The sequence below is a fragment of the Pelophylax lessonae genome, assembly GCF_965119305.1.
Source record: "Pelophylax lessonae genome assembly, chromosome: 1".
NCBI lineage: Eukaryota > Metazoa > Chordata > Amphibia > Anura > Ranidae > Pelophylax > Pelophylax lessonae.
This window is the reverse complement of record NC_138768.1, coordinates 429,542,930-429,569,169: the sequence shown is the minus strand read 5'-3', so window position 1 is coordinate 429,569,169 and position 26,240 is coordinate 429,542,930. Positions and strand designations below refer to the sequence as shown.

The 26,240-nt window shown below is 41.2% G+C and overlaps 1 protein-coding gene across 1 annotated transcript in view; it reads left to right on the top strand.

The window, feature by feature from the left end:
• The first annotated feature begins 630 nt into the window (after positions 1-630).
• HEMGN (hemogen) overlaps positions 631-26,240 on the top strand; it is a 36,194-nt gene continuing 10,584 nt past the window's right edge. Inside the window, exons 1-2 of the mRNA XM_082263514.1 lie at positions 631-801; positions 25,880-25,958. Of these exons, the coding sequence (XP_082119640.1) occupies positions 708-801; positions 25,880-25,958 (173 nt within the window). The 5' untranslated portion in view covers positions 631-707. The remainder of the gene's footprint in view (positions 802-25,879; positions 25,959-26,240) is intronic.

Below are 26,240 nucleotides of genomic sequence, written 5' to 3'. Positions count from 1 at the left end.
AACTTAGATGCGCTTTGGGAAGGCCTACCCTTTACATTTACCAGTTGGAGTTTCAAACCAATCTAGTCCAGTGGTTCTCAAATCCGGTCCTCGGGACCCACCAACAGGCCAGGTTTGCAAGATAACTAAATTACATCACAGGTGATCTCATTTGCTTCTCAGTGATTGCAGTATTCTAGTCTGCATCCCCCAAGATAATACTTAAAATCTGGCCTGTTAGTGGGTCCCGAGGACCGGATTTGAGAACCACTGATCTAGTCAATGGGAAAATAAGCATGGTACTAAGTTACCAATAAAAAGAATATCTTGAAAGGTTACCAAAATACATTTTGCTTCAGAGCGGTCCAGCCAGGAGGCAAATAATTGTATGATTAAAATGGGTTTTTCTCAATTTAAAATATGAGTTATAAAAAGGTACAAAAGTTTTAGAATTAAATTAGCAAACATTATATGCTGCTGGAAAAATTTATCAGCAGGCTGAGTTTCTGTCCAAATGCCCTAAAACCTCTCCAAGTTGCGAGGCACACACACCTATTTAGCCTGTGATAAGAAATCTTTATTAGCATTCTGTAATGGTCAGGGTTGATAAGACATTTTGGGCGGGAAGACAAGTTTTGCAGACACTCCTTATTCAAAATTAAGTTTATTTTGAAATGACTGTGCCTAGCAGTTGAAGCAATACAACGTACCAGCAGCTTCAATAAAAAATGGATGGTTTTAAAAGAGACCATCACTCTTCGGAAGAAGCAGAACACCCTGCCCCAGCAAGTCAGCACCATGAAGAGAAGAAAGAAGCTCCAGGTAAGACAGCAAAACTTTTTATGTCATTGTAAATGAAAAAAACATATGCTAAGCTACTCATACATATTGGATAATGATCTTTCACTCAGAACATTCTTCTGTACTGTAAACAGACATACACTGCAGTTATGTATATGTCACATGAAACTGATATATGTGAATAAAGGGACTAGGTTGCAATTTAACTTTGAAAATGCTTAATCAAAAAGTTTAGCACTAGGTTAATAATGTCAATTGAAATGTATACCTGTCATGTTAATACAATATCAATTCTCAAGCAGGCATGCTAGCTTATAAATATTTCAAATATTTGTTATATGTATTTAAAAAACTATTTTATAGGTTTTAAAATATTCAAAATCACCATCATTTTCACAGATTCTAATCTGAAATTTTTTAAACAAGTAAAATTTACAACTTAAGTAATTCAAAAATGCATGCTGTAAATAAATGTCAACATATCCTATCCTTATATATATATTTTTTTTTTTGTTCATGTCAACAACTCAAAAACAATTGAGGCCAAAGCATTAGCATGACAGTCAAGAAGTTGGCATTCTCAAAATGACAATTCCTTAACAGCAACTTACTTTATTCTCTCATGGCAAGGCGGCAAATATACAAAGTTGACTTTTCACTTACTGAACATGTACATTTATATGGGTTTCTATTTACTAAATATAAAAATCAGCTTTGTCTTTTTTTTTCCAGCAAGTTAAAATAATAGCAATAGTTTCCCTAATCTTCAATGAGAGCAGAAAACATTAACACATGAGAAGCCCATTTAAAAATGTAAAAGCCCTATGTACCCATAGATTTTTACTCTTGTATTACTGGAAGATGCTGCCAATGAAGGACAAACACCTCTTGCAGTTCTGGTTCAGGGGTTTGAATCTGATTGAGGATGCATCTGCATACAACTCCATGTTTGTGGGTCTCCTTCAGCAGTCCTAAAAATATATTTGTAGGTTAATTGTCTTCAGGGATTCTGCATACACTGTATTTTTCATGGTAATATGTCAGTGCTATATACATGCAGTATATGAAATAGAGGTTTGTTTACAGGTCTGGTAAAATGAAAAGTGGGGCAGTGGTTTAAAGCAACCATTCAAAGTCATTATTTCTGTTGGTTATGCTGATTAAATGGCCTTTTTTCTTTGAATGTGTTCTAGTTTTTTCTCTGTCATGTGACAGAGCAAGATAAATTATATGGCACTGAATGAAAATGTAGAACCAAACCTAATGGCCTTTTGGAGGGTTTTGGTGATAACAATACCTTAGTTTGACAATATGGGTAATTTAATGGCAGGACATACTAACATTCAGGGGTAAATTTCTAAGAATCACTCACTATAAACCAAGTTATTATAATATGTAATTTACCTTAACATTACTGCACTTAGTCAGCTGGGCAGTGGCTTGCAAGTCCCAGTCTTGGCCCTTTTGCTGGCCCCATCTGCTGGACTTCAATATCCTACCACTAGGTGTCAGGACAATAGAATTCTTGAAGTCTCAGGAGATATGTTTGGCATGTAGTAACACAGAACACATAAGTGAGCGGGAGTTTCAAAAGGCTGATCGTTAGACTTTGGGCACGGAAAAATAATTTATAAACTAATGTGCAACTGGTGAGAAGAACCAGCATAGCTACACTGGTGAGAAGAACCAGCACACATACACACAAAGCAAGTGCATTAAAAGCATATACTCTTTAATAATATAAAAACATTATATTACACTTATAAGAGTCCAATAGAAAAACATGTGTAACAGCTAGTGGCGAATATGTTATCTACTGTACAGCCTACATGGCCAGAGAGTAGTCCAGCACAGTCTATAGACCTGCACGCAAAAGACCAGCTTGTAATGGAAAGACAGCAACCACCTGACACTCAGACTTGTAGGTGTATTGTATCTCTGTAGCAGCAAGAATGCCTAAATAATTTCAGACAAGGTGTTTGATGTGCTGGAAATATTCTGCTGTGGCTGGCATTAAGGGTTTCCCTTACTATTCTTGTTATTCCTGGTTTAACCCATCTACCACTAAAGCGGCTGCATCACTTGCAAAGATAACTTAAGAGTTGGCAGAATTTTACAATATTAACAATCCAAGATTCGTATGCATTCACTGCCAGCATTGTTGCAATTTGTAAATGTCTGAGGAAGCAAAAGGAATTGGTGAAATGCAAAAAAATGTGTCAACTGTATCGCAAATGTGGGCTTGGACAAGTGAAAAAATTTGAAATTGCCATTTCACAGTGGCTAATGTTAAAAAGTCTAGGGATTGAAAATCATATGTCTAAATTCCAAATGTTGGCGAATCCTCGGCATGGGGTAAATGCTTTGATTAATTTTTAATTAGAATGATAGATTATTATTGAATAATACGGTAAGGTGACAACAGTGTGCTACAGCACATGTCAAATTCCAGCTCTATTTGTTATTTCAAAGAAGTTCCCTGAACTTTTTCTTTGATTAGCAATAAAGCTTTTGTGGCTGGACCTCAGGTATGGATTACTATTGCCTTTGTGGGTATTTTTGACAATAAATTTTATGTCTGGAAACTGTGGCACACTGAATGGACAGAGTATATGTAGTAATGGATTTTTACAGTGCCTTGCGAAAGTATTCGACCCCCTTGAACTTTGCGACCTTTTGCCAAATTTCAGGCTTCAAAAAAAGATATAAAACTGTAATTTTTTGTGAAGAATCAACAACAAGTGGGACACAATCATGAAGTGGAACTCAATTTATTGGATATTTCAAACTTTGTTAACAAATAAAAATTGGGCGTGCAAAATTATTCAGCCCCTTTACTTTCAGTGCAGCAAACTCTCTCCAGAAGTTCAGTGAGGATCTCTGAATGATCCAATGTTGACCTAAATGACTAATGATGATAAATAGAATCCACCTGTGTGTAACCAAGTCTCTGTATAAATGCACTTGCACTGTGATAGTCTCAGAGGTCCGTTTAAAGCGCAGAGAGCATCATGAAGAACAAGGAACACACCAGGCAGGTCCGAGACACTGCTGTGGAGAAGTTTAAAGCCGGATTTGGATACAAAAAGATTCCCCAAGCTTTAAACATCCCAAGGAGCACTGAGCAAGCAATAATATTGAAATGGGAGGAGTATCAGACCACTGCAAATCTAAGAAGACCTGACCGTCCCTCTAAACTTTCAGCTCAAACAAGGAGAAGACTGATCAGAGATGCAGCCAAGAGGCCCATGATCACTCTGGATGAACTGCAGAGATCTACAGCTGAGGTGGGAGACTCTGTCCATAGGACAACAATCAGTCGTATACTGCACAAATCTGGCCTTTATGGAAGAGTGGCAAGAAGAAAGCCATTTCTTAAAGATATCCATAAAAAGTGTTGTTTAAAGTTTGCCACAAGCCACCTGGGAGACACACCAAACATGTGGAAGAAGGTGCTCTGGTCAGATGAAACCAAAATCAAACTTTTTGGCAACAATGCAAAACGTTATGTTTGGCGTAAAAGCAACACAGCTCATCACCCTGAACACACCATCCCCACTGTCAAACATGGTGGTGGCAGCATCATGGTTTGGGCCTGCTTTTCTTCAGCAGGGACAGGGAAGATGGTTAAAATTGATGGGAAGATGGATGGAGCCAAATACAGGACCATTCTGGAAGAAAACCTGATGGAGTCTGCAAAAGACCTGAGACTGGGACGGAGATTTGTCTTCCAACAAGACAATGATCCAAAACATAAAGCAAAATCTACAATGGAATGGTTCACAAATAAACATATCCAGGTGTTAAAATGGCCAAGTCAAAGTCCAGACCTGAATCCAATCGAGAATCTGTGGAAAGAACTGAAAACTGCTGTTCACAAACGCTCTCCATCCAACCTCACTGAGCTCGAGCTGTTTTGCAAGGAGGAATGGGCAAAAATTTCAGTCTCTCTATGTGCAAAACTGATAGAGACATACCCCAAGCGACTTACAGCTGTAATCGCAGCAAAAGGTGGCGCTACAAAGTATTAACTTAAGGGGGCTGAATAATTTTGCACGCCCAATTTTTTATTTGTTAAAAAAGTTTGAAATATCCAATAAATTTCGTTCCACTTCATGATTGTGTCCCACTTGTTGTTGGTTCTTCACAAAAAATTACAGTTTTATATCTTTATGTTTGAAGCCTGAAATGTGGCAAAAGGTCGCAAAGTTCAAGGGGGCCGAATACTTTCGCAAGGCACTGTATGTTGTAAAGGGGATCTGGAGTGTGGCTGTTTAACCTCGAAGAAGGCAATGAGTGAGATAGTGTGGTTTTGGTAACGTTTTCTTTATCGTACCATTTGTAAGTGAATACATGCTGAATCTACGGTGAATGTGAAATTTGACTATTTAAAAATAAATGCTCCATTTTTGTATTACCAGAATGCTTTACAAAAAAAAAAAATCATGGTAAATGTTTACCTCTGAGTTAATATTAACAAGGAGTCTAGCCTCAATGTCTCAAAGTTAAACGTGTATTTGGCTTATGACAATTGTGTTATGCATTGATCTGCTGTTACATCTTCCAATGTAGCACAGGATCCATGACAACTTGCTATGAGTATGTTTGCTGCTAAACTGTATGTATACAGTATCCAAGAAGATAAGGCATAGGCCTATCAGTTATTGCTAGCTGTATTGAGTAGCCCAGCAGATAAGATGTAGGACAGTGTACATTTGTAGATATACAAGAACATTTCAGTGCACAGGAGAAGGTGTTTTAAGAGATAGAAAGGGGATTCTACTCAGCACTATTTATTTAGTGCCCATTCACAAGAGCTGATAAGCTGTGTCTCTAAGTGCATGCTGTCATTGTGCCATTCCCTGGCAGACTTTAAAGCCTCCTACACACTACTAGTTAAAAAAAAAAAACTGACAGCTCAGGTTGGAGCCACTGTACTAACCATCCAATGTTAGTACAGCGATCTCCTCTGGTAGCCGCTGTTTTACTCTGTTATATTAAACATCGGACTGTGAAAATAAAATAAAATTTAACAGCACTGCCTATATAGCATATAATATAAGTGCAAAAATGCCACATGTAGGGGGAGATTTACTAAAGCTGGTGCACACAGAATCTGTTGCAGCTGTACATAGTAACCAATCAGCTTCTAACTTCAGCTTGTTCAATTAAGCTGTGACAATATAACCTGGCAGCTGATTGAATACTTTGCACAACTTCACCAGATTCTGTGTGCAAAAGTTTTAGTATATTCCCCCCATAGAGGCCACAAAACAAGTTTCCATGTAGTTGTGATCACTCCAATGACAAAACATTACACAATAAAGTGTTTCAAAGAAAAAAGTGTTTTCACAAAGGAATGCTCTTCCAAGGAAAGACAGCCCACATGGATTCACACCACACTCACCAGATGGAGTTGACCCCTTGTTGTTAGCAAGTGAGTCAAAAAGGCTTGTGTGTATAAGACCAGGGATATATTGCTGTCAGTTCTTCCAGAAATCTTCCTTCAGCTCTATGAAAAATATACAGTTACGCCCCATAATTTACATCTTAAAACAGTTGTTCTCCACATAAATAATACAAAGAATTATATTGAAAGTATGTTTTATTAAAAACAAATGACAAGCACCACACTTTCAATAAAAGAAACTGTCACCAGCCTGTAATAATCTCAGAAGACAATCTTATCCAAGATGGCCACCACGCACTTCCTATTCCAGATGTGACATCAGCCAGAAGTACCTCCCAGCATGTTTCGTCATCAAAAATTGACATCCTCAGGAACTAGCCTAGCATTGCAATTGATTCTAGCATCACTTCTAGCACACACCTTGGTCGCATAGAGGTATATTACTAAAGGCTTCTGATCATGCAAAGCAATCATTATTATCACACAGTTCACTTCCTTTACAATGAGAATAGGGGACAGAATTTCACCACATAAGTGCCACAGCTGAACTGAGAACATGACCACAGTGAGTCTAAACAGCAAAATAATCATTGCTTCCAATTAAACATTTGTCTATGGCCACTCATAAAGTTTGTTTTACAGATTTCAGTATACAGTAAAACCTTGAATTGCGAAAATAATTTGTTTCTGGAAATGTGCTGGTAATCCAAAGCACTCGTATATCAAAGCGAATTTCCCCATAAGAAATAATGGAAATTCAGATGATTCATTCCACAACCATTGATTCCTATGTCCTTCAATCTATAGTCCATATAAAAATATTAGAGCAATGTGACTTCAAGGCAACTTCCAAGGCAATTTCAGGGAATGCCTGGGTAATCTTCCTGTAATGTTGAGTCCAAATCACATCGGTTAGGATGAGGATCTGACTTAGGGCTCATGCACACTGCAGCTCAATACAAAAGCTGCTTTTACAGGCATTTGAGCTTTTATTTCAGCTTAAAAAAGCCTGTGCCTTTTTGTGCTCCTGTGCATGTTTTCAGTGAGCTTCCATGAGCTCTTTTGAGCTTTTTTAAACATAACAGTTTTTTTCCCCACAAACCCTTCTTAGGGCTCATTCACACTGCATCTCAAAGAAGCTGCTCCTACAGGCTTTTGAGATTTTTTGAGCTCTTATTTTGTCTGCTTGGAAACTCCCCACTATGTTAGCCAATGTGTCCATCCACACTATAGCTTTTTCAGGAGTTTACAGGTGTATGCTCTTACAGGCAGAAAACTACCCCACCAAAGTCACGCTTTTAAGAGCAGTTTTCGAGCAGAAAAGAAGCCTAAGTGCCTGATACCGTGCGGAAAAGCATAAAAAAGCTTGAACAAACACAAAAAAATAGGAAAAATGAGCAGGAGGGTTTGTGAGAAAAAACTCTTATGCTCAAAGAAGCTCAAGAAAGCTCAAAGAAGCTAAAAAAAATGCAACATAGTACAAAGAAGCACAAACTTCTTCAAGCTGAAATAAAAGCTCAAATGCCTGTAAAAGCAGCTTTTTTTTGTGTTGTAGCTGCAGTGTGCATGAGCTCTTAAAGTCTTTGGGCACAAGTCGCATAGAAGTCGCCTTGAAGTAGTTCAGGAAACTTTTCTAAAGTCGGAGCAACTTCAGTAGTGCTAGATAAAGTGACTGTAAAGTCTTGTTTTTTTTAAAAAACAAACATGTTATACTTACCTGCATGGGCATCCGCAGAACTTTTTTCAGGGGGGGGGGCATAATTTTAAGGTCACCCATGCTCCGCCTCTTTTTGACAATGTCATGAAGGGGAGGGGCTTAGTCATTATCTCATAAAGCGCAGGCATGCAAAGGTTTGAGAAACCTGATGCAAAAGCTTAATAGAAGGATCAAGCTGCAAATTGTCTGATTAGCAGTTTCTAATCTGTTTTTATGTTTACACTATTGAATGCACCGCATTATTCATACACACGTTAAAGGCATTAAAACTGTATTATAAAAAAAAACACATGTTTAGACACAGCAGGAGGCAGGCCAGGGGAGGAGGCGGCTCGATCGCCGCCAGCCTCCCGCAATCGTCAGTGACACTGACAGGATAGCCACCTTGTATGTAAACAATACAAGGCGGCTCTCCTGTCAGACAGGCAGAGAGGGATCTGACTATTCAGTGAAGTGGAATTACCGATCTCTCTTTGCCTGTGTTCTACCCATGCCCCACACAGTAACACACTAGGGACACACATTTAACCCCTTGATCACCCCCAGTGTTAACCCCTTCCCTGCCAGTGTCATTTATACAGTAACAGTGCATATTATTTAGCACTGATCACTGTATTGGTGTCACTGGTCCCCAAAAAGTGTCACCCTGTGTCAGAATTGTCTGCTGCAGTCCCGATAAAAATCGCTGATAACCACCATTACTAATAAAAAAAATTTAAAAAATGTAAAAGTTCAAAAATCTATCCCGTAGTTTGTAAACGCAATAACTTTTGCGCAAACCAATTATTATACGCTTTTTGGGATTTTATTTTACCAAAAATATGTAGAAGAATACAAATTGGCCTAAACTGATAAAAAAATTAGATTTTTTAAATTTTTTTATTGGGAATGTTTTATAACATTCAAAATTGTCGCTCTTATTTTGTCTATAGCGCATAATCAAAAAAACGCACAGGTGATCAAATACCACCAAAAGAAAGCTCAGTTTGTGGGAAAAAAAGGACATCAATTTTATTTGGGTACAGCATTGCACGACCGTGCAGTTGTCAGTTAAATTAACGCAGTGCCGTTTTGCAAAAAATGGCCTGGTCATTAAGGGGGTAAAACCTTCTGTAGGGGAAGTGGACTGACTGCAGGAAGAGAGAGATCGCTGTTCCTGATTAGTAGGAACACACAATCTTTCCCTTCCTGTTTGACAGAACAGCCATCTGCCTTGTCTCCTTGACAATCACGGGTGGCCAGGAACCATCAGCTGAACTGGCACGATTTCAAGCCGATGTTTTAGTCTGACTTCAGTGGCGATTTCACAGACATCTGTGCAGGTTCTTGCACAGATGTCTATGGAAATTGCCCCCCAAATCGCCAAACGTAGTACAGAAACTACTTTTGGGAATCGGTATGGCGCCGCAAAGTCCGCATCGCACCGATTCCGCCGATGCCATTGCCGGCAATTGGCTCCAATTTGACATGCGATTTGACATGTCAAATCGGACCAATGTGAACGTAGGCTGAGGCAGGGGCAGCGTTGAGAGCGGACAAGGAAAGTCTCTCCTCCTGCCTCTGGTGCATAAGCAGTACTCCTTCTGCTTTCTCTGGCCTGGTGCATAACATAACCCACCAAATGTATCCCATTTCATTCCCTAGGGTTAATATCCTTCCCTGGCTTCAAATCAACATGTTGTGAGTCAGGGCCAGGGGCAGTCCTCTATTCAATTTAAACCCCAGGGAATGGAATGGGATGAATTTGGTGGGATATTATGCACCAGGCCAGAGGAAGCAGGAGGAGTACAGATACAGCCAGGGCAGGGAAGTGCAGAGCTCTATTCACCATGCCATTCAATTGTGAGTGACTGAGGGACAGTGACTTACTTGCTTGCTTTTCTCACCAGTCTCTCACAGTCACTCGTTGTCAGTCTCACGCGGCGCCTCACTTGTGTGTCTGTTGCTCCCGTCCCGCCGCTGCCTCTCTCTTCAAGTCCTCCAGGCTCCTCTCCTGTCTCCTCTGCGGGCCTCAGCTCCGCCCTCCAGACTTCCATCCACGGCCCGGCCCGCCCCCCTGCAGCTGTCGGACTCGGAAGGGAGAGGAGGACAATAACAGAGAGAGGAGAGGAGGGAGCCGGTGTAACGTGAGAATTACCTACCCCGTGAGAAAAACCTACCGTCGTCACTTCCTGCCAGAAACAGCTGAGCAGTGCAGCAGTGCGCATGCTCACAGCCCCGGATACGTAATGGAGCAGCTGAGGAGCTGACTAGTGCGCATGCGCACTAGGATGAAATGATCACGGAGTCCGTGAAAAAACCTACCCACGCGGCGGTGACATTAAAACATCTCGGCTGCAATATGAGTCATCTCCTCTCCTGTCACTGTCACTTCCCTGATCTGGGCTAGTAAATATAAAAGCGGCTCTCGGCTCCGTGATTTATCTTTTCATACACCCGCCGCCGCTTTTATATTTACTATCCGAGATCAGGGAAGTGACAGGGACAGGAGCGGAGATGACTTATATTGCAGCACAGCTGTTTTAATGTAACCGCCGCATTACACACACTGCTGTGCAACCGGAAGTGACGAGGGTAGGTTTTTCTCACGGGTAGGTAATTCTCACGGAACACCGGCTCAGCCGCGGTTGCGGATCACTTGGCAGCGATCGGCTGTAAAACAGTGCACTTCTGGAGACTGGATGGAAACAAGGAAGTTGACATTCCAGGGGGGGGCACTCGCCCTCCCTTGCCCCTCCCTGCGGACGCCCATGCTTACCTGCCCTATAAAGTGGTTTTGCACAGAGCAGCCTAAATACTCCTCTTCTTTGGTCCCTCTTGGGTACTCATGGCCCCTCCCCCTTTATGGGTGCCCCCACAGCAAGCCCCTTGCTATGGGGGCACCCGAGCCAAGTCACAGCTCCGTGTGTCAGTTTGGACACGGAGTCAGGGCCCGCCCCACCCCTTTTCTCTTCCTCGTTGGCTGACTGACTTTGATTGACAGCACCAGGAGCCAATGGCGCCACGTGGCTGCCTCAGCCAATAAGGAGGGGAGTTCCAGGAAGCCGAGACACTGCTGCAACATCACTGGATGTATATGGGCTCAGGTATGTGTTGGGCATATAATACATTAAGATAAAAAAAACCTTCTGCCTTTACAATCACTTTAAGACAGCTCTTATTGACTAAAATGGGAGGATTTCCCTTCTCTTTTATACTCAGTTGTGATGTGACACTGCTTGTATTGCAAGACCTCGCTCGTTTTTTAAGTTAAAACTTATTTAAAAATTTTGATCATATTACTCGCAGTCCATGGTTTTACTGTATAACTATTTGCTGTATCCAAATATAACATTAGTTCAGTTTTCCAATCTTCCAAATGATAATACCCTTTAATTATATAAATGCATCTTGTTGTCATTAAAGGGGAGTCAGGACACAGTATTTTGCTGCGACTTTATAGATGTGTGATAAGACAATGCGATTGTGAAAGTAATACAAACTGTTTATGCAGGAGCAGCATTGAATTACAAAGTCACTAAACACGGCTATAACTGTTGGTAAAAGCATTTCTGATGTCACAAAGCTCGTATTTGACCACAAGATGAAGAAGGCCTCCTTAAAAGCTGTTATCTTAAATCTTATGAAACACAGTGCAATGGTAAAATGCTAAGAAAATCTGAATATTATAAAAACAAGGAATATGGTCATTAAATGATGTTAGATTATTCTAAGTTCTTCTTTAAAATGTTAGTTCATCTTTACAGAAAAAAATGTACCCTCCCCACACCCTCCCTGCACCCTTGGTCCCCGCTGTACTTACCTCTGGTAATGCTGAACTGTCAGTGCACACAGAGGCGGTCCAGTGGACTGAGGATATGAAATCCCTGCTCTCCTTTCTCATGCAGAGCTTCTGGGACAGACCAGAGTGATTCTGATTGGTCAGCGCCTACACAAAAAATCACACTTGTCCATCCCTTAAGTGCTTCACGGAGAAAAGGGAGAAGAGTGGGGATTTCAAATTACCGGGCTACTGGAGTGGCTGCGTTCCTGTGAAGTAAGTAAAGTGGGGTCTGGAGGGGAAAAGAGGTAAGGGTAAAGTGAGAACGTTGTTCGTTTTTTTTTTTTTTTTTTTTTGAGTTACAACAGGATAAAGTGGATAAAGAAAATAGTAAAGCAGTGGGTAAATTATGACTAGTAAGTAAATATTAGTAACCATTTAAACCTGCATATAGAACTGCAGTTGTCAATAAATCCATAAAGTGGGAATATTTGCATGGAAATATAGGATGCTAGTGAGATGAGTATAGGAATAGGCTTTGCTTGATATGGTAGTGTGGTCTATGAGGGCTTATACATTTATTTATTCTAGAAATGTGTCTTGTGTACAAAATTGTTGGTGATGATTTTTTTTTCTTTCTGCCAAATCAGTGATCAATTTTTGCACATTGATTTTTTTTTTCCTCATTTTCAAATCCAGTAAAAAAAAAATAAATTAAAATAACAATAGTAAAACAATACACTTGCTGGTCTTTTATTCCATGTTAAAATGAACACAAAACACCAATTTGGGTCCCATATAATCTATTAGTAGGTCTGTCTGGACTGTAAGGTTTTCTATAGTTTGCCAAGATAAAAGCACTGATCATAAAAGCAGAATGGAGAGGAATGCTAAACAATGAGGAGTTGCAAACAAGCAGAAGATTAAACCCGCATGGAAAAAATAGATTTTATGTTTTAGAAGATATTACGGCCAATGTCAAGGAGAATGCACATTTATGGGCATATCCAAGATGTATAAATGACCATGCAACATTTTCACAATGCTTTTGCACAAAAACCTTATGTAGTAGAAGGATATTTTAGTCTCAGAGCACATTGATACACACATCAGGTTTAAGTAATCCTATGAAACAGCTGAAATGAAGCTGGATGCCATACGTAATGACAGTTTCTACCTTTTACCATGTAAAGCATGTATTGCAGGTTTGTAGCTCAATGTTGCTACTACCTTCAAGATTAAGTGTTACATTGTTAATCCAGTAAAACCTTCCACCTAATGACTGCATTCAAAATAAACTGGACATTACAAACCTGCACAACCAGTATTTTTTAATAAGCCCAATTATTTGTACTAAAATTCCAGATGTAGATAAATGACTCCAATATTAGGCTAGTATTGGTGTGGCCTATTTCTAGAATGCATAGGCATTATTAAAGTATATGCCAAGCCAAAAACTTGTTTGGATAGATTGCAGAAGGTTTACAATTCCTGGGTTTTTACTGTTGACCTGGGCTCAGTTAGAGAGATACAGTACACTATATTACCAAAAGTATTGGGATGCCTGCCTTTATACGCACATGAACTTTATTGGCATCCCAGTCTTAGTCCATAGGGTTCAATATTGAGTTGGCCCAGCCTTTGCAGCTGTGACAACTTCAAATCTTCTGGGAAGGCTGTCCATAAGGTTTAGGAGTGTGTCTATGGGAATGTTTGACCATTGTTTCAGAAGCCTATTTGTGAGGTCAGGCACTGATGTGGACGAGAATGCCTGGCTCACAGTCTCTGCTCTAATTCATCCCAATTGGGTTGAGGTCAGGATTCTGTGCAGGCCAGTCAAGTTCCTCCACCCCAATTTCGTTCACCCATGTCTTTATGGATCGTGCTTTGTGCACTGGTGCGCAGTCCTGTTGGAACAGGAAGGGGACTTCCCCAAACTGTTCCCACAAAGTTGGGAGCATGAAATTGTCCAAAATGTCTTGGTATGCTGACACCTTAAGAGTTCTCTTCCCTGGAACTAAGGGGCCAAGCCCAACCCCTGAAAAACAACCACACACCATAATCCCCCCCCTCCACCAAATGATTTGGACCAATGCACAGAGCAAGGTCCATAAAGAAATGGATGAGCGCGTTTTGGGTGGAGGAGTCCTGACCTCAACCCGCTAGAACACCTTTGGGATGAATTAGAGCGGAGACTGCAAGCCAGGTCTTCTCATTTACACCAGTGCCTGACCTAGTTACATAGTTAGTGAGGTTGAAAAAAAGACACCAGTCCATCCAGTTCAACCTATAAATGAACTTCTGGAAGAATGGTCAAACATTCCCATAGACACACTCCTAAACCTTGTGGTCAGTCTTCCCAGAAGAGTTGAAGTCATTATAGCTGCAAAGGGTGGGCCAACTCAATATTTAACCCTACGGACTAAGATGGGGATGCCATTAAAGTTTATGTGGGTTGGTAACATAGTGTATATCCTCACTAGAGATAAGCTTGAGCATCCTCCGATCCCACCTCTAGCCGAATGTGAAAGTTGCTGACTGGACGGCAAAAAAGCGTGACTTTAATGTACGTATAGAGAGGAATTCAGAGAAAGCCTGAGCTCATGTCAAATCCTCACTTCCTGTTCAGCTGACAATAGTTTTACCAGACAATAACTAAGCAAAAATTGGGGTTTAGCCTTCCTTTATTCTGTTATAGAAAGGCATTTTTTTCTGTCTGTGTTACTGTTGGAAAGTTTCCATCAGTTTCTGTCTAGATAGCAGTAAAGACCTGAAAGGGATTCCAACCCTTCCCCAATCTAACAAAAATTAAGAAAAAAGTTTTTAGCTAAATATACTTGATTGGATATAAAGAGAATCTATAGCAAGAATAAAGACCAAAGCAAGTATATTTTAATTCTATCTTAGATTTTTAATTTTTGGACATTTCTTTACAGGGGTTGAAAATGAGGAAGTATGTGCATATTTTGACAGCTGTGAATCTTAGGAAAAGGTAAGGGCCGATTTATAGGATGCATAGCTAATTAGGCAAAATGACTGTCTATTATCCTTCATATTAATAAAAAGATGGCCAGCCATTCCTGATCGTGAAATATATAGGTGACTTTTTTTATCATTACAATTTATGAGTATTATCTAAGTTGATCTCAACAAACAGCAAGTGCACAGATACTATTACTCACTTAGCAAAATATGAAGGTTGGTGTGAAGGGATGGATCCCCAGTTTCAGTGATCACAAACAAATTGAGGGAATCTCCTATGTAGGAATGCAGATGTTTGACAGCAGGACTAAAGGCCCGTACACACGATCAGATTATCGAATGATCTGTCATCCGTTTTTTGTGGCATGCTAGTCTGATGTGGAAAGTGAAGAGGTTATTTTCATACAAATTTTCCCGTACGATAGAATTCTACTTCAGAAGTGATGTCATGTGTTGGATTGCTTTGTATGTGTTCTTTCCTCTCTGAGCATGCCTAGTATTGCTCTTAAGATTTTTTTCCGTCGAAATCTGTACTAATGAGACGAAAATCAGACGTTGTATTACGGACGACAAAAATTTTATAGCCTGCACATCAGGATTTTGTCAGCCGAAAAGTCGGAGTTGGCTGTCGAAAGCACGATACTAACAATCCGAAAATCGGCAGATCGGTCGTCGGACGAATTTTCCCTACAGATTTTCTTATCGTGTGGAGGGGCCTTAAATCTTGCTGTATTTTCTCATTGTTCAATCTCCTTTAGGTATTAAAAGCAACTATGTGTCATGCTAATTGGATATACAGTACAGTACCTTGAAATGATTATAGTGGGCCCTTGCACTCCATAGTTTAGTAAATCTAAAGGAGATGGATTTGAGTGTGTAAAATTAGATTGTAACAAATCTAAATGGTGGGAGTTCCTCTTTAAAGGTCTACCATTTTTATTTTTTTACTCCATACCCACATTTCACTGTGCTTCTAAATTGCAGACTTTGAGATTTAGTGTAATGTGTAGGGTGATTTACTAAATCTTCTTAGGTTTTTAGGCTTAGGTTTTATTTTAATATTTATTTTTTTATAACAGGTACTTATCCACTTGAAGACCAAGCCTTTTCTGGCACTTTTTGTTTACAAGTTTAAATCAGTATTTTTTTCTAGAAAATGACTTATAAACCTAAACTTTATATACACTATCTCACAAATGTGAGTACACCCCTCACATTTTTGTAAATATTTTATTATATCTTTTTATGTGACAACACTGAAGAAATTATACTTTGCTACAATGTAAAGTAGCGAGTGTACAGCTTGTATAACAGTGTTAGTTTGCTGTTCCCTCAAAATAACTCAACACACAGCCATTAATGTCTAAACCGCTGGCAACAAAAGTGAGTACACCCCTAAGTGAAAATGTCCAAATTGGACCTAAAGTGTCAATATTTTGTGTGGCCACCATAATATTCCAGCACTGCTTTAACCCTCTTGGGCATGGAGTTCACCAGAGCTTCACAGGTTGCCACTGGAGTCCTCTTCCACTCCCCCATGACGACATCATGGAGCTGGTGGATGTTTGAGACTTTGCGCTCCTCCACCTTCCGTTTGAAGATGCCCAACTGATGCTCTATAGGGTTTAGGTCTGGAGACATGCTTGGCCAACTTTTACCCTCAGCTTCTTTAGCAAGGCAGTGGTCTTGGAGGTGTGTTTGGGGTCATTATGTTGGAATACTGCCCTGCGGCCCACTCAGATAAGTTTATCTTGGTCTCATCAGACAACATGACATGATTCCAGTAATCCATGTCCTTAGTCTGCTTGCCTTCAGTAAACTGTTTGCAGGCTTTGTTGTGCATCATCTTTAGAAGAGGCTTCCTTCTAAGACGACAGCCATGCGGCCTATGGTCTGAGCACTGACAGGCTGACCCCCCACCTCTTCAACCTCTGCAGCAATGCTGGCAGCACTCATATGTCTATTTTCCAAAGACCACCTCTGGATTTGACGCTGAGCTTGTGCACTTCTTTGATTGACCATGGCGAGGCCTGTTCTGAGTGGAACCTGTCCTGTTAAACCGCTGTGTGGTCTTGGCTACCATGCTGCAGCTCAGTTTCAGGGTCTTGGCAATCTTCTTATAGCCTAGGCCATTTTTATGTAGAGTAAAAATTCTTCAGATCCTTAAAGAGTTCTTTGCCATGAGGTGCCAAGTTGAACTTCCAGTGACCAGTATGAGAGAGTGAGAGTGGTGAAACCAAATTTAACACACCTGCTCCCCATTCACACCTGAGATCTTGTAACACTAACGAGTCACGTGACATTGGGAAGGAAAAATTGCTAATTGGGCCCAATTTGGACATTTTCACTTAGGGGTGTACTCACTTTTGTTGCCAGCAGTTTAGCCATTAATGGCTGTGTGTTGAGTTATCTTGAGGGGACAGGGGAGCATCCTAAGAAACAAAATGGCAATTGTTGAAATTTTTTATGTCACATGGTATTTGCTCAGCGGTTTATAAAACGCAATTTTTTGGGAAAAAATACACATAAATAGAAAAAAATAAAATAAACCCAATATATGCCTCCATTTTTTTTAATTAAATATGAAAGATGATGTTATGCAGAGTAAATAGATACCAACATGTCATGCTTTAAAATTGTGCATGTCCGTGGAATGGCGATAAATTTACGGTACCTCAAAATCTCCATAGGTGATGCTTTAAAAATTTTTACAGGTTACCTGTTTAGAGTTACAGAGGAGGTTTAGGTCTAGAATTCTTACTCTCGCTGTAACGTTCACCGTATTACCTGACATGTGGTGCGAAAAACCGTTTACATATGCGTGACCTACCTATGCGTTCACTTCTGCATGCGAGCACGGAGGGATGTAGGAGCCTATTATTTTTTACACTGTTCCTTTCATTTTTTTTTTTATTACTTTTATTCCTATTACAAGGAATGTAAACATCCCTTTTAAAAGAAATATGGATGACAGGTCCTCTTTATGGAGAGATCTGGGGTCAAAAAGACCCTAAAACTCTCCTTTTCCTATAAAAGCGAAAGAACAGAAAAGAAAATTAATCTTTTGCTTAAAAAAAATAAATAAATAAATAAATAAAAATTTACTTTCACCCTGGACGAAAAGTAACGTCATGACGTCACTTTGGTTCTCTATGGCCATAGGGAAGTTCAAAGATGATCTGGTTTTATATTGCCTCTGTGACCAGCCAGCTGCCCCTTAGATTGTTTCTCAGCTGCACTGGTGAAAACGGTAAGCCCGAGAAAAACTGGTGAGTGCCCCTCCCTCCCGCCACTTCTGAAAATGTTCCAGCGGCTCATGAGCCACTCAGACTGCTTTCATGAGAGAGCCAGCAGCCAGCTAAAAAAAAAAATATACTGGGGTTTCGGCTGATAGCTTCAGCCATAACCCTGGTAAACCACTTGCAAACCGTATCATATATATATATATATATATATATATATATATATATATATACGTATTGCGGACGGCAAGTGCTTACATAGCGCTGTCAATTTATGCAGCACTTCATATATATATTGTACATTCCCATCAGTGCCTACCCTCAAGGAGGAGCATCTAAGGTCCTTAACTCAAGGAATCTAAGGTCCCTAACTCACATATACTTGGACCAATTTAGACGGGATCCAGTTAAACTAACAGCATGTCTTTGGAGTGTGGGAGGCAACCTACACAAACACAGTGAGAACATGCAAACTGCAAGCAGGTAGTGTCATGGTTGGGATTCAATCCAACGACCCTAGTGCTGCTTAGCCACATACTTAATCTTCTTAGACTTTAAGTATATCACACACATACTAGTTTAAGCAAAATTATTTTGTTTGAATAGTATTTAAATGTATATATATATAAATGGGCATCTCTATATTTGCTCATTAAATATGCAGGCTCTGTTTACTACTTACCCAAGAAGCAAGGGTAACTTACCACAAATTTGTGGCAGTTGAATTGTAAGTCTGTTAACTTGCTACACATTTTCACTGGCAAGTTGTAGACTTGCAGAGCACTTGAAGCACAAGTTCTAGTTGACACTTTTCCAATTTGTAGCAAATTTGTGTAGCAAGTCTCTAGCAAGAGCAAAGTTGCAGTGGTGAGTCTACAGCATGAGCTATGAAAGTCACAGTGACCCCTGTGGTGGGATGACTATTGCACAACATAACTGAACCAGAACTTGCAGCAGATTTGCAGAATGTTTGCAAAGAAAGTTGATCTGGAGTCATGCAATGTGGACTTGCTGCAATTATGCAACAAACCTGTGAAGCCTGGCAGCCTAGCAATAGCTTAGCAAGTCATTTTCCAACTTGCAGCACAATTGCTTGCTGTCTGGGTAATAGCACAGTGCAATAGTTGTACCTTACTTTAAGTGCTGGGGTAGTTACTCAAAAAATGTAACTAGTTACTAGTTACTTCTGTAAATTGTAACGAGATTACTTTACTAGATACTGCATTTGAAAAGTAACTTCACTACTTATTACTTTACTTTCCTCTTTCTTAATTGACCGTGTAGAAGACGATACATGACACTCTTTCTGCATAGAGTTTATTGTATAAACACAGGCTTTGAGAAACATGAGAACAAAACCTGAAAAAACAGAATAAAACATAAAGTGCAACAAAAAGTCATAAACTTCATCCCTCTCTATTCTTCGAAATAACGATTGTATCACACGGCTTGGGTAACGCAGGAAAGCGCAGTCCTATAGCCTAGTAAAGTAGTGTAGTTACCTCCTATAGCCTAGTAAAGTAGTGTAGTTACCAATATTAGTATTGTAACTAGTTACATTACTTCGTTACCAAAAAAAGTAATGTAGTTACTGTAATCAGTTACTTTGTAACTAGTTACCCCCAACACTGCTTACTTTTATATTCTCTCAGTGTTAGTATATGGGTCATGGTCTGCCTGGAATTAAACACTCCGTGGCTGAGATTTTATTCCAACAGACATTAAGCAATGGTACAAATTCCACATGTATGATATATAGACTGCCACCACTGAGAGAATCTACAAAAATGTAAATCTAATACAATATTGACATAATGGTACAGCAAACACAGAAAAAGTGAAAGCAACTTAATCAATTATTTAAGGATAAACCTTATAGTAATAGGTCAAAAGATGTGCACTATCCTTTTAAGTACCAAATAATATGCAATTCCTATATACCGACTAAAGATTTATTTTCTCTAGACAGCCAGCTATATTCAGATAAATTGGCTGTAATTGGTGAACAGAAGTTCACTTTCTCTCGTTCTTCCGTAAATCTTACCTTCAGTCATAAAACCTAATGTACACAATATCTGAACACCTGCTTATCGGGTGTGGTTTAAATGCGGCGGGGGGGGGGGGGGGGGTGTACTAGAGCAGCTTTAACAGAAAAGTAATACTTAATGCTAGCATTGTTCTGTAGAAAAACATTGTTGACACTTCAATTGTACAATCTTTCCTAGTGCATTCTTTTCCTGTGCTTGTCACAGTAAACTCACTTTCGTGAATGACATTCTTTGAAAAGCACACTATTTCTATCAATAATACTGGGTATATTTAAAGTAGATGTACTGTACAGTGTCTTACATGAATATTAAAATAGATATAAAAGATGTCAGCTTAATGTCTTAATCTTGTTTCACTGCATAGTTTACTGTGATCAGTAATAACATTATGACCACTGACAGGTAAAGTGACTAACACTGATTATCTTGCTATAAGATCTGCTATATGCTGGCATCTAAAAGTGGGTGGGAAATATATTAAGCAGCAGGAAAACATGTTGTCCCTGAAATTGATGTGTTGAAAGCACAAAAATTAGCAAGCGTAAAGCCGGCCATAGATGGTTTGAATCTTGAACGGTTCAGCAGGGACAGACCAAGATTCGAACCATCCATGGGCAGGTTGAATGTACCCAAGTCGATCCACTGATCGATTTGGGTACTACCAGCATGTCGGATTTTTGGCACACGATTATTGCCAGCAGCTATAGCCACTGGCAATAATCACTGTGTTCTCCCAGCATGGGGTGACTCTTCGCACACCCCCACCAGCACTGTGTTTTGGCCTAAGCTGACAAGGCCCAGGCCTAGGGGCCGCGGCAAAAAATCTGCTCCCTCTCATGAAAAAAAGCCCCCTCCTCTCGAGTCCCAGCTACCGCCTCCCACACATAGGGCCGCACCAACTATTAGGGCACTGAGCTCCGGTAACTGGTCTGTCAGGGGGCGCTACATCTGCCGCCCGGGGTCCCACATGCAGCGATCGCCTTTTTTTGGCAGCCGACACCTCTCTCTCCACTGACAGCTGCACACAGCTCACTAGGAATACATCTCTCCATCCTCGGCTCCAATGTTCTTGTGTACACAGCCAGGAGGAGGAGGAGCCATGGAGGAGGGACATGAGTGCACTGCAGGAGCTGTGCTGCTGTTCTGAGGTCTGTGAATTGTTTTTCAGTGGAGGGGGACACAGTAACTGGGAAGGAAGGGGGGGGGGCAGGTTACACAGATGCACACATGGTGGAGTGATGGCAGGGGAGGGGGGTAGAGAATATGTGCTGGTGGATGCTTTGGAAGGGGAGAGGACATGTGCTAGTGGGGAGATCTGACCCTCCACTAGCAAAAGTCCTCTCCATTCCCAAAGCACCCCCTAGCACATATCCCCTTACCCCCGCCCTTCCCCAAATCAAGAGATGCCGCGTCCATCTCTGTCCCCCCCCCCGGTGTTCCTCTGTCCTCCCCCCACGGTGTCCCTTTGTCCTCATCCTATGGCGTCCCTCTGTCCTCATCCCACGACGGGCGTCCCTCTGTCCTCCTCCCATTGTGTTCCTCTGTCTTCCTCCCACGGGATCCCTCTCTCCTCCTCCCACCGTGTTCTTATGTCCTCCTCCATGGCGTCCCACTGACCTCCTTCCATGGCATTCCTCTTTCCTACTCCCACGATTTTCTTCTGTCCTCATTCCATGGCGTCCCTCTGTCTTCAACCCACGGCGGGCGTCCCTCTGTCCTCCTCCCACTGCGTTTCTCTTTACTCCTACCACAAAATTCCTCTGTCCTCCTTCCATGGCATCCTCCTGTCCTCCACCCACGGCGTTCCTCTGTCTTACTCCCACGGCATCCCTCTCTCCTCCTCCCATGGTGTTCTTCTGTCCTCCTCCCACGGCGTCCCTCTGACCTCCTCCCATTGTGTTCTTTTGTCCTCCTCCCACGGTGTTCCTCTGTCCTCCTCCCACGGTGTCCCTCTGTCCTCATCCCATGGCGTCCCTTTGTCCTTCTCCCATGGTGTTCCTGTGTCCTCCTCCCATGGTGTCCCTCTGTCCTCCTCCCACAGTGTCCCTCTGTCCTCATCACATGGTGTCCCTCTGTCCTCATCCCACGGTGGGTATCCCTTTGTCCTCCACCCACAGCTTTCCTCTGTCCTCTCTCTCATGGCATCTCTCTGTCCTCCTTCCATGGCATCCCTCTCTCCTCCTCCCACGTCGTTCTTCTGTCCTTCTCCCACGGCATCCCTCTGACCTCCTCCCATGGCGTTCCTCTGTCCTCCTCCCACTCGTCCCTCTGACCTCCTCCCTTGGCGTTCCTCTGTCCTCCTCCCACGGTGTCCCTCTGTCCTCATCCCACGAAGATGACAGGGTGGGTCTTAAACTGGAAGGGGTGTGGCCTTGACAGAAAGAGGTGGGTCATATTTAAATTAGGGGGTGAACAAGTTTAGTCAGGCCTAGGGCAGCACAAAATCTAAATACACCACTGCCCCCCACCGGGAGAACACAATAGCTCCACGGGAAGGATTTCTCCATCAACACTGACTGTGTTGATGGGGGAGTCAATCAATTTTCTTTCCTGCTACCCGTAGTTGCAGGAAAGAAAATTGCACCGTCTATGGCTTGCCTAAGGATTTGAGTGACTATGACAAGAGCCAAATCATAATAATGAGATGACTGGGTCAGAGCAACACCAAAACTGAAGCTCTTGAGGGATGCTCCCTGTCTGCAGTGCTCCGGACCTGCCAAAAGTGAAGGAAAAGGAAGGAAAACTGGTGAACCAGTAACAGGGTCATGGGCAGCCAAGGCTCATTGATGCATGTAGGGAGCGAAGGCTGGCTCATGTAGTTCAGTCCAATAGGAGATCTACTGTAGCTTAAATTGCTGAAAACGTTAATGCTAGTTTCGATAGAAGGGTGTCAGAACACACATTGCATCTCAGTTTGTTGCATGTGGGGCTGTGTAGCTGCCCATGCTGACCCGTATCCACCGCCAAGAACAGCTACAATGGGCTTGTGAGGATCAGAACTGGAGCACATAGTAATGGAAGAAGGTGACCTGGTCTGATGAATTCAAGAATGATTGGTAGAAACTTCAGGAAGCCAGTCTTCAACTGAGCAGTTACACACAGCACTTATCCATCTTTATGTAGTCACCATAAACCTAGTCTGCAGGCAATGGTCTAAAAGTTTCACTGCTTATGAAGAGGTAATAAACTCTTAAAATGAAGATGAATTCAAGAATGATTTGAGGAATACAACAATGAGTTTGAGGTGTTTACTTGGCCTACAAATTATCCAGATCTCAATCCAATCAAGCATCTGTAAGATATGCTGGAAAAACAAGTATGATCCTTGGAGGCCCCACCTTGCAAGTTACAGGACTTAAATTACCTGCTACTGATAGCTTATTGCCAGATACCACAGCATGGATGGTCATATTGGTATGGCTGGTCGTGTATTTGCTTAATACATATTAAAGTAGAGCAATAGTCAAAACTTTTTTTCCTATTTTAGATAGAGGAAGAAAGGGTTATAATCCATGTCAGCTTTTGTGTCCCATTTGTGTCCTATTGAGACCATTTACCTTCACTTCCTGTCCCATTACCAAACCAGGAAGTGAGAGGAAATCCCTGGAAAACTAAGGGAATCCCTTGGGGCCTTCCAGGTCACCAGAATTAGTATCCCTATAGTAAGATGCCCCCTCTATTCCTGGGGGCAACCCAACATTTGAGATTTTCTTTTACTTTTACATTCAATGATAATGGTAAAAGGACAAATAGAGAGGGTGAATCTCCCTAACAGGGACACAGACAGCAATACAAATCTGACAGATGTTCTAATCCTCCTCCACTCTATCCAAAACTAAAAAAAAGTTGTGCCTTTAGTGATATTTTAATGCTGAGCTTCTTGTTTTGCAGTGCTACACAGTGGTTGTGTTTTATGGTTCCTTCCCACAATGCAACTCTATTAGGACATGTATATACCTGTGTTGCACTTTTCAAAAAGCAGTGCAGGTGTGGCTGACAGGCATTCAAAAGGCCATGCTCCTGCCTCCAAAATGCCTGTTTTTTGACAGCCTACCAGACTTTTTAAATGGGATTACTGTTCTGCTTAGCATTTGGCTTGTGGCTGCTGTGTAGCCCCATTCACTTGAATGGGTCACTTTCGGGAAAGGCACTGCCTGTCAAACACTCAAGGGGGGGACCATTTTTTTCTGCACCACAAAACAAAGCATATGTACAACCCTATCCGGCGCCAATTTTTACCTGCTCCAACTGGAAGGGTAAAATAAGTCATAGGCTGGCCATAGATGGATTGAAATTCACCCGGTTCAGCAAGTCAATCTATAGATTGACTTCAGTACAAGCATACAAGCAGCCTACTGTGTTTTTTTGTGCGATCAATGGCAGGTGATCCCTGGCAGTGATTATTTTTATTTTGGGTACTTATATAGCGCTGTCAATTTACGCAGCGCTTTACATATACATTGTACATTCACATCAGTCCCTGCCCTCAAGGAGCTTACAATCTAAGGTCCCTAACTCACATACATACATAGTAGGGCCAATTTTTTTTATACAGGATCCAATTAACCTACCAGCATGTCTTTGGAGTGTGGGAGGAAACCGGAGGAAACCCACGCAGACACAGGGAGAACATGCAAACTCCAGGCAGGTAGTGTCGTGGTTGGGATTCGAACCAGTGACCCTCTTGTTGCTAGGTGAAAGTGCTAACCACTACACCACTGTGCCACTCACTGTATTCTGCTGGCAGGGAAGGCCTCCTGCGCTCCCCACCAGCAGAAAACAATAGCATTGCGGGAGGAATTCCCCCATCAACACTGACTGTGTTAATGGAGAAATCAAGCAATTTTCTTTCCTGCAACCTGTGGTTCCCAATTGTAGATGACAAACAGGGTTCAGTCTAGACTGATCTGTGGGCCCATGCTCGCTTATCCAGATATGAGTTACCAGTTTTTGCTTCCCTCCCTCCTGGTGCGCCTGCCCCCTTTTTCCACCCCCCCCCCGTCTCTCCTTCTCCCCCATTTCCCCCCCCCCCCTTTTCCTTCTGTCTGTCTACACTTACTCTTTGTTTCTATCTTTTTGACCTCTTGCTAATAATCTCTTATATATTATACACATTTGTTTTCCTTTTTTCGTATGGCATTGGTCTCCGATCCCTAGTAGGCAGCCAACACGGGAGCCTCAGTTGTTCTTGTTGAGGACATCTCAGCTTCACCCTGTAGTTTACCAATGACTCCTGTTTGATTGTTTTCTACCACAGATCTTTGTCTTACTGAGTATATGGTGTCATGACGCAACTCTTTGACCTCTTTCTCCTTTCTCAGATGCGTTTGAGCTGCCAAGGAATTGTCTTTGTTGTTGTGAAAGCAAATTGTACTGCTCATGCCTTCCGTTAAAAAAAGTATTAAAAAAAAATAGAAAAGTCCCACCAACAATTACCTTATGGTAAACACTGCAGCAAAAAAAAAAAAAAAAAAACTTGAAATATGCCTTCATTAAAAGTTTTTATAATTTTTTTTTTTTTTTTTTTATAAGGAACAGGCAAATTTGGGCACAGCTTGGTAGCAGCTTTACCAAATTTTAACAAAAGTGTGCTTACTACACTAGAATCTGTATGCTAACCTGCAAGCTCCATAACATAAACTTATCTTTTGGCACTGCTTGAGCAAGGTAGATGAATGAGCACTGAGAGAAACAGACTAGTGACAGGTTTATTACACTGACTGAAGTTTTGTGCTAACACCATTCTTCTTTTTTTGAAGCTCTTATTCTTAAAAAAAAGTTACTGAATCAACAATGAAAGGGCATTTGTAATATCTCCAGAATATAAGCTAAAAAGCTTCCAGATAGGTAACTGACCTGGAAGAGAAACTGTTTTCCTTTTAACAGTCTGGATTTTACTGTTAATGTCATTGCATAACTATAAACCATTTTGTTTTTCAGTGATTTCTCCACGTCGTTTAAGAGATCGTGAGCTTTTGAAGAGAAAAAAAGAAGAGTCCCGGGAGAAAGATACATACTTGTGGGTTTTTGGGTACACGTTTGGGTAATCAAAATGTATTCTGAAACATGTTCATCACATGTATTTAGTGAAAATTTTCAGTATGTAGTATGTGACATGAATTAAAGCAAAACTGTTTTTTTTATAGCTGTTTTGGACAAAGTGCAGAGGAATTAGAACTCATGTCAGGTTTTTTTATTGCCGTCTGTGCCCCCCGTTAGGGAGAACCACCCCCTTTATTTGTCCTGGTTACCGTTATCATCTAAAGTGAAAAGTAAAAGAAAATTTGCTTGACATTAGAAC